This window comes from Galeopterus variegatus, unplaced genomic scaffold, assembly GCF_000696425.1.
Source record: "Galeopterus variegatus unplaced genomic scaffold, G_variegatus-3.0.2 Scaffold150, whole genome shotgun sequence".
Taxonomy (NCBI): Eukaryota; Metazoa; Chordata; class Mammalia; order Dermoptera; family Cynocephalidae; genus Galeopterus; species Galeopterus variegatus.
The window spans coordinates 82,802-90,242 of record NW_007726261.1 but is presented as its reverse complement, the minus strand read 5'-3'; the positions used below and the strand labels follow the sequence as shown (position 1 = coordinate 90,242).

The 7,441-nt window shown below is 39.7% G+C and overlaps 1 protein-coding gene across 1 annotated transcript; it reads left to right on the top strand.

Moving 5' to 3' along the window:
• The first annotated feature begins 394 nt into the window (after positions 1-394).
• On the top strand, positions 395-6,444 carry MPV17L (MPV17 mitochondrial membrane protein-like). The gene is made up of 3 exons (XM_008591676.1): positions 395-463; positions 6,145-6,174; positions 6,256-6,444. Exons 1-3 carry the CDS (start codon positions 395-397, stop codon positions 6,433-6,435), a joined length of 279 nt encoding a protein of 92 aa, XP_008589898.1. The 3' UTR covers positions 6,436-6,444.
• The last annotated feature ends 997 nt before the right edge of the window (positions 6,445-7,441 follow it).

Here is a 7,441-nt window from a genome sequence, read left to right as displayed (position 1 = left end):
TTACTATTGTTTTTGTAAATTCTTACAGTTTTTTAAAAAATAATCATTCTGCTATAACTTTAATACCACCTATTCTTACTTCATTTTATCATCTTTAAAAGTTTATCCATTTTTAGAATGGCGATTATGTTCTCTTTTCACTGTTGGGTCAAAAGGGACATATTAAGTGACATTGGTGATTACTTTGCATATTGGAATGAGAAACTTGAACATAAACTGTCCTGTGGTAATCTTCCTACTGAATCTTTTTTTTGGTTTTTTTAGTGGCTGGCCAGTATAGGAATCTGAACCCATGACCTCAGAGTTATAAGGCTATGCTTATCCAGCTGAGTTAACCAGCCAGCCCCTTCCTACTGAATCTTAAAGTTCTTCTGGTGTGTGTTTTTCAATAGGTATGAGCATTCTCCAGGGAAAGGATGACATATTTTTGGACGTGAAACAGAAATTCTGGAACACGTATAAGGTAAGACGACAGATTTTTGAAAATGTAATCAATAACTTTTTGCATATATTTAATGTTAAGTACATTTTAATAAAACTATTCTTAAATTATGGCTCCAGTTGGGTTGGCAAAAGGATCCAATATTTTGATAGAGAGATCTTAAATTTGTTTCGATAGACGAGTGACAAGAGATGTTAAGAGCGTCTATATTTCTCATGAATTGGAAAGAAATACGAATAATATCTCTGAATTTTAGTCAGTGTTCACAGTGATTTCTGACTGTATTATATTTACTCTTACTAGTGATCACAATTTACTTAGTAAATTTTGGAGCCTGTTTGCAAAATAGGAATTGTAGGATGGAAGTGGCTTAATGTGATCATTGCCATGTTCAGAGCCAGTGTTTCCAGGTGTGCATTCTGCTGAGTCTTTGTGAAAAGAACTTTCTTAACATCACACAGGTATTGACAGAGAGGATAATGTTTCCTAGGGTTATCCCTAGGCTTAAAGCAAGTCACCTGTTATACTGTTTGCTTAGTACAAATCTATGCAATCCAGTCCAACAAATGTTTATTCACTTATTCAGTGAAGATTTATTGACTGATGTCCTTAAGACCTGGCAAAATTGGGGGTGTTTTCCATTTCTGTACTGTTTGCTTAGTACAAATCTATGCAATCCAGTCCAACAAATGTTTATTCACTTATTGAGTGAAGATTTATTGACTGATGTCCTTAAGACCTGGCAAAATTGGGGGTGTTTTCCATTTCTGGCCTTTTATCAAACATGATGTTGTTTATGTGAATTTTCAGGGTTCCAGAATAATTAGCTTAGGGTTTCACATGTACTTAATTCTCTATGAAAGGCAGTGCCAAGCTGCACCCAGTTGCTACCTGCACTGCTTCTAGCATCTGCTGAATGGTTCTGAGCCCCAGACTGGCATCACCCACTTGATGGTTAGAGGCAGTCGAAAATGAGAGTGCAAGCCATAGGCCTCCCCTGAGTCCCTGTACTCAGGGACAGTTCCTACAGGGAAAGAGTGTTCAGAACTCTTGTTACTCCTCTTGGGGCAGAAGGTGTGGGTTCATGGTGACATCCAAATGTGATTTTCTTCTGCTTTATTTTGGAAAAAGGAACAAGTTTTCCTATGGTATCATGGGCCTGTGGAGATGTATAGCTATCCCTTAGTATCTGTGGGAGATTGGTTCTAGGACCTCCCACAGATACCAAAATCCACAGATGCTCAAGTTCCTGATATAAAATGGCATAGTATTTGCATATGACCTATGCACATCCTCCTGTCTATTTTAAATCATCTCTGGATTACTTATAATACCTAATACAGTGTAAAGGCTATGTAAATAGTTGTTATACTGTATTGTTTTAAAATTTGTATTATTTTTTATTGTTGTATTGTTTTTTATAATTGTTTTGTTTTGGTTTTTTTCTTCAATATTTTTTTTTTCCTTTTTGTCTTTTTTTACTGACCAGTAACGGGATCGCAACCCTCGGTGTTGCGCCCGCACCGTGCTCAGCCAGTGAGCAGGAACCGGTCTCCACATGGGATCTGAACCCTCGGCGGGAGCGCCGCCACACTCCCAAGCGGCGCTCTCTCCAGTGCGCCACCGGGCTGGCCCTTTTCAATATTTTTGATCCATGGTTGGTTGAATCTAAGAAGCAGTACCTGCAGATATGAAGGGCTGAGTGTACATCTAACATTTAAAAAAAGAACAAGAAGCAGAATTGGGAAAGCAGGACTTTAAGTAGGGATTTGCTGATGTTTTGGAGTCTCCTCCCTTAATGCAGATGTACAGGCTGCCTTTTTGGGCAGAAAAAGGGGGTCTTTTGCATACCTATTTAAAAAATAGTGGTCACAATGTGTTAGTGTCATCTATTCCCATGAGAAGAAAGGGGGTACCAGCAGTCTGAAGCCCAGCCCCACTTGGAGACTTTTTTGGAAGATCTCCCATAATAAGAAACTATCTGCCAGGCGCTGCGCTAGGTGTTATGGAAAGATATGAAAAAACATATAAAATACAGATACTGTCCTTAAGGGACTTAGAGTCTAGTGGGATGGATAGACAAATAAATAAATCACTACCTGGAATGTTACAAGAAATGCTGTAGGGTCCCAGAGCAGGTGGACACTTAGCACAGTATGGAGGTGTGGTGGTAGGGATCTAGGAAGGATTCCTGGGGCAGATGATGCCTGAGCTGAGTCTTAAAGAACAGTTAGAGTTAGGCGAATACTTGGGGACAGAGCATTACAGGGACAGGAGGAGCTGAACAGAGTCAGCAAGGCATATAACATTGTGACATGCCTGTAGGGGAGAAACCACATGCAGTGCGGTATTCATAGAGTATTAAATATGAGTTGCGGAGCAAGTGGGAACCAGTTTGGATCTTGGAGGGTGTTGAATGCCATGCTGAAGATCTTGAGCTTCACCCTTAGGTAATAGCAGCAAGAGAAACCAGTCAGGGGTTATTACAACCAAGCTCACGTAAAAATAAGGAAACAGTGGGCATGAGAATGATTTGAGAAATATTTAGAAGGTAGAATTGGTAGGTCTTAACGACTGATTGGAAGTGGGGTAATGGAGGACACATCTAGGAAGACTCACAGTTCTAGCTTCAGCAACTACGTGGGTGGTGGGTCATCACTTGAGATAGGACATAGAGGAAAGGGAGCCAATTTGAGAAAAAAAATGAGTTCAGTTTGGGAAATGTTGGATTCCAGATGCCTTTAGGATGTTCAAAGGGAGATTTCCAGATGCACAGGGTAGAGTTCATTGCTGTGTTTATTTACAGTGCTCAAGTGTCCCAGATTTGGCCAGTGGGAGTCCCTTCCAGCTGGTTCCTATGTCCTTGTGACATCCCCCATCTTTTTCCTTTTTTTTCTTTTGTTTCTAACCACTTCCTTTACTTTCTGGAATAATAAAATGTTCCAGGCTTATCTCGTACCTTGTACCTGGCCCTGGCATCAGCCATTTCTCTGAGGAGTCCTGATTCCTTTTTGTGGGGAACGGTATAAGAGACCAAGATCTGGGCACTAGATTATACTACATTCTGACAAGAGAAAAAATGGCTGATATAAAGTAAAGCCATGTTTGGATGGGTTTAGTCTTCTGATTAGTTTTGCTAAAGTATTAAATTCTTAAATGAATATACACTTCAAATATAAAATATATATTATATGTAATATATTTTTAAAAACATACAAATACATATTAAAGCTTTTATTGTAACTGTTTATTTTAGAAAGTTTGGAAAATACAAATCAGTAAAAGGAAGAAAATAAGTCTGTAATACACTTTTTTTTTAGCTGACCAACTTTATTTATTTATTTATTTATTTATAAATTTTATTTTATTTATTGAATTAAAATCGATTATACATATTTTGGGGGTTGAACATTGAGATATGTTGATCAAATCAATATTACTAGCATATATATTGTTACAAATCATAATTATTCTTTATGCCCCTTGTCCAATCTCTCCTCTTCCTCCTCCCTGTCCCCCTCCCCCCTCTAATTACCCTAGATTTCTTCTCTCCTTCTGAAAGAATACTGGTTACTCTGTTAATTTGTTGCCTAGATGATCTGTCCAATGCTGAGAGGTGTGATCTGATCCCCCAATATTGTCATAGAGCAGATGCTTCTTCTGTCACTATGAAATGGGCTTTGTGGAGAGAGACATCCTCTTCTTTTCTTTATCTCTGCTGGTGACTCTCCTTGTGTGAGTGCACTCCAGAGGTTGAAGGAACATCTGCATGGTGATTGTGGCATCTAGCTGCTTTCATAGCAGCCATGGTTGTTGTGGTGACTGTGGTGGGCCACCCACATGGAGGTGATGTTTTTGGGAGGGTGGTCCAGTCCCCTTCTCCATATCTTGGGTCCCTGGGGTGGGCCCTGAGGCACTGGTATGGTGTGCCTGGTTGTGTGTGGGGGGGTCTGGTCCCTTTCTCCATGCCCTGGGTCCCCAGGTGGGCCCCAAGGTGCTGGTGTGGTGTGCCTGGTTGTGGGAGGAGGGTCCAGTCCCTGGCTCCATGCCTCAGGTGACTGGGTGGGCCCTGAAGTGCTGGCTCAGTGTGTCTGATTGTGGGAGGGGTGTCTGGTCCCCAGCTCCAAGACACTGGTTCCCAGGCAGGCCCCAAGGTGCTGGTGGTGTGCCTGATCTGGAACTAGATTTTTGTCCTTTGCTTACTTCTAACACTGGGGAACATCCTGTGGGAACCAGTAACTGAGCTGTGTGGTTAAGTTAAATTGCTGCTTTGCTGCTGTTTCCCTAGGGAAGGCTTTTTGTGCAGCTCAGCATTTAATGGTTGATCTTATAGGTACTTCCTACTCTCCAAAGACCTGGTGGATCTGTGTTGTGTAGAAACTCTGATCTGGGCCTGAGTTTTTTCATCAAACTGCACCCCATGCAATTCTGCATTCCCAGCCAGTCTCCTCTGAGTGGTCCTGCCCTGACTGGGGGATGGATCGGCTGTCCTTACTGTGCCCCAGTGTTCTCCAGGTGGCCCATCTCCCCCACTGCCTGTGCTGCAAACACTTCCCATGGGACGGGCCCTGCGTCAGTCCCTTGCAATGACTTACCAGCCTCTGAGTGGCTCCCCTTTTTCAGTTGTTCTGGCTCCTTGCTCCTGCGTGGGTCCATGGGAACCCTATTAGTGGTCTACCTGTCCTGGGGGCCGCCAAAGCCCTCTTCTCCCCTGCCATCTCCACATAACTCCATCTGAAGGGCACAGCTGTGGCTTCTGCAGGCTCCTGCTCCATGTGCTCAGCAGCTCCAGCCTTAAAGCAGCCACGGCCCTAAATGCTCACAGCAGTTTTTTCTTTCTCTCATCATGGTTTCTCCCGCCTTCATGAACTCCATAAGTCTCTCCTCCTCTTGCCCTGAGCTCCAGTGTCTCCAGCTTGGCTGATGTTTCATTTTTATAGTTGTAAATTGGTTGATTTGCTGGGAACTGTCTCTTTTGCCATCTTGACCAGAAGTCCCTGTAATACACTTTTAAGAACTATTTTGACAACCTCTAGCCTTTTTTGAGATATAATTTATATACTAAGACCTCTATCTTTTTTTGGTCAGAATGTTTAGGATAAAGCCTGTTGAAATAAGTCTATCTAAAATATTCTGTAATACATAAAAATGTCACCTAAACTTCTTCTATCACCTGACATAGTTTGAATATGTTATTAGCAAATCATTCCATAAGGAATGGTTTGGTATATATGAGGGTACTTCAAAAAGTTCACGGAAAAATAGAATTAAAAGATAATACAATCTTTCCATGAACTTTCTGAAATACCCTCTTAGTTGTAAGAATTCACTGATGATCCTTGTATTTATAAATATATTCCTACATCATTTACTTATGCTAACTGGGAAATTCCAATACGTAAATATATGCTGTTATTTCTAAAGCAGTTGTCTTCCAGGACTGATACTGATTCTGGTAGACTTTTCATTCTGGAACTATGAATGTAACTAATAAAAATGTCTTGTATTTAAATCTTTTCCCACAACTCCCACCCTCCTCTACTCCACAGGATTTACATAGTCTAATTTAATAGGATTAGCGTGCAATATAATAACCACCTTCGCATTCTGTCTGCCTGATATTTCATAATCTTTTATAGATTGAGCTGTGTGATTGTTTTGTGTGATTAAAAGGCATTCTAATAAAGCTTTTTGTATTGCAGACTGGTCTGATGTATTGGCCTTTCGTACAGGTGAGTTTCAGACTACTTGGAATATTAGCCTGTGGCTTTGGTTTATACAGAGCCCTAACAGACTCTCTCTCTGTGTTCCAGCTAACCAACTTCATCTTGGTTCCTGTTCAGTGGAGAACAGCTTACACTGGACTCTGTGGTTTTCTCTGGGCTACCTTCCTTTGCTATTCACAGCAGAGTGGTGATGGTACATTGAAATCAGCTTTCACCTTCCTTCATATGAAAGAGGCCAGTGTAGTTGAAAGGCCTCCAGGGAAATAAGTCAAGTATTCTCTTAAAGTTTTTTTTTTTCCCCTGAAATGGACTGGATTTCCTGCAGATAAAATTCTTGACTTACCAGTTGTGTGCCTCCTTTTGAAGAATTACTATGCCATAGACCCAATTGTTTTTTAATGTTCAATGATAATTTTAAATTTTATGTGAAACTTTCTTTTCCCATTCTAGTCTGAAAGTCTTACTTCTTTAATATTGTCACTTGTCTAATATTTTGGTTAATAACAGTGGTAAAATGGCATTTCAGAATTATTAATATTTCTATTCTGATATTTTAATGCCAGTTTAGGAACTCCAGGTTTTTTTGGTGGCTGGTTGGCACCCCAGTTTTGATTGTTTACCCCTCTATTCTAAAATCTCAGGTTATCTCCTAAACACTTTGGGTCACTTTTATACCAAAAATAGTACTTATAGTAAATTCCTATTTACATAGAGTTCAATCAAAGAGAAGACTGAATAACCAGATTTCTCCCCCTCAATACTGTATGATAATTTATTGTAATGCAGATACTAAAATTCTGAGTACATTTTTTTAATCATCAGAAAAAGAATAGTGTATGATTGGTGTGTTCTGTATAGAATGTATTTTATTACTGTTTTCTGTTTTTATAATTTCTGGGCTGAGTACTTTTTAATTAATGTTTTTTAGTTTTTGATCATATTCAGTTGCATAAGCACACCATTTCCTAGACGTATAAAAAAAAAAAAAAATACAGGTGCTCCTCGACTTACAATGGTTCAACTTAATGACTTTTTGATTTTACAGTAGTGCAAAAGTGATATGCATTCAGTGGAAACCATAACCCCCTCGTAATTTGAGGGATTTATGATAGTTTCAAATTATGATGCTTTTTTGACATGATATTTTTCAGCTTACGATGGGTTTATTGGAACATAACTCCACCATAACTCTAGAAGCATCTATACTCGGGTTCTTAATAAAATATTTTTTTTTTTTTTTTATACGTCTAGGAAATGGTGTGCTTATGCAACT

Coding starts and splice junctions, on each gene's coding strand:
- MPV17L (XM_008591676.1), top strand. CDS start 395: ATGAGCATTCTCCAGGGAAAGGATGACATATTTTTGGACGTGAAACAG. Junction 464..6,144: donor AATTCTGGAACACGTATAAG/GTAAGACGACAG, acceptor TTTGTATTGCAG/ACTGGTCTGATGTATTGGCC. Junction 6,175..6,255: donor TGTATTGGCCTTTCGTACAG/GTGAGTTTCAGA, acceptor TCTGTGTTCCAG/CTAACCAACTTCATCTTGGT.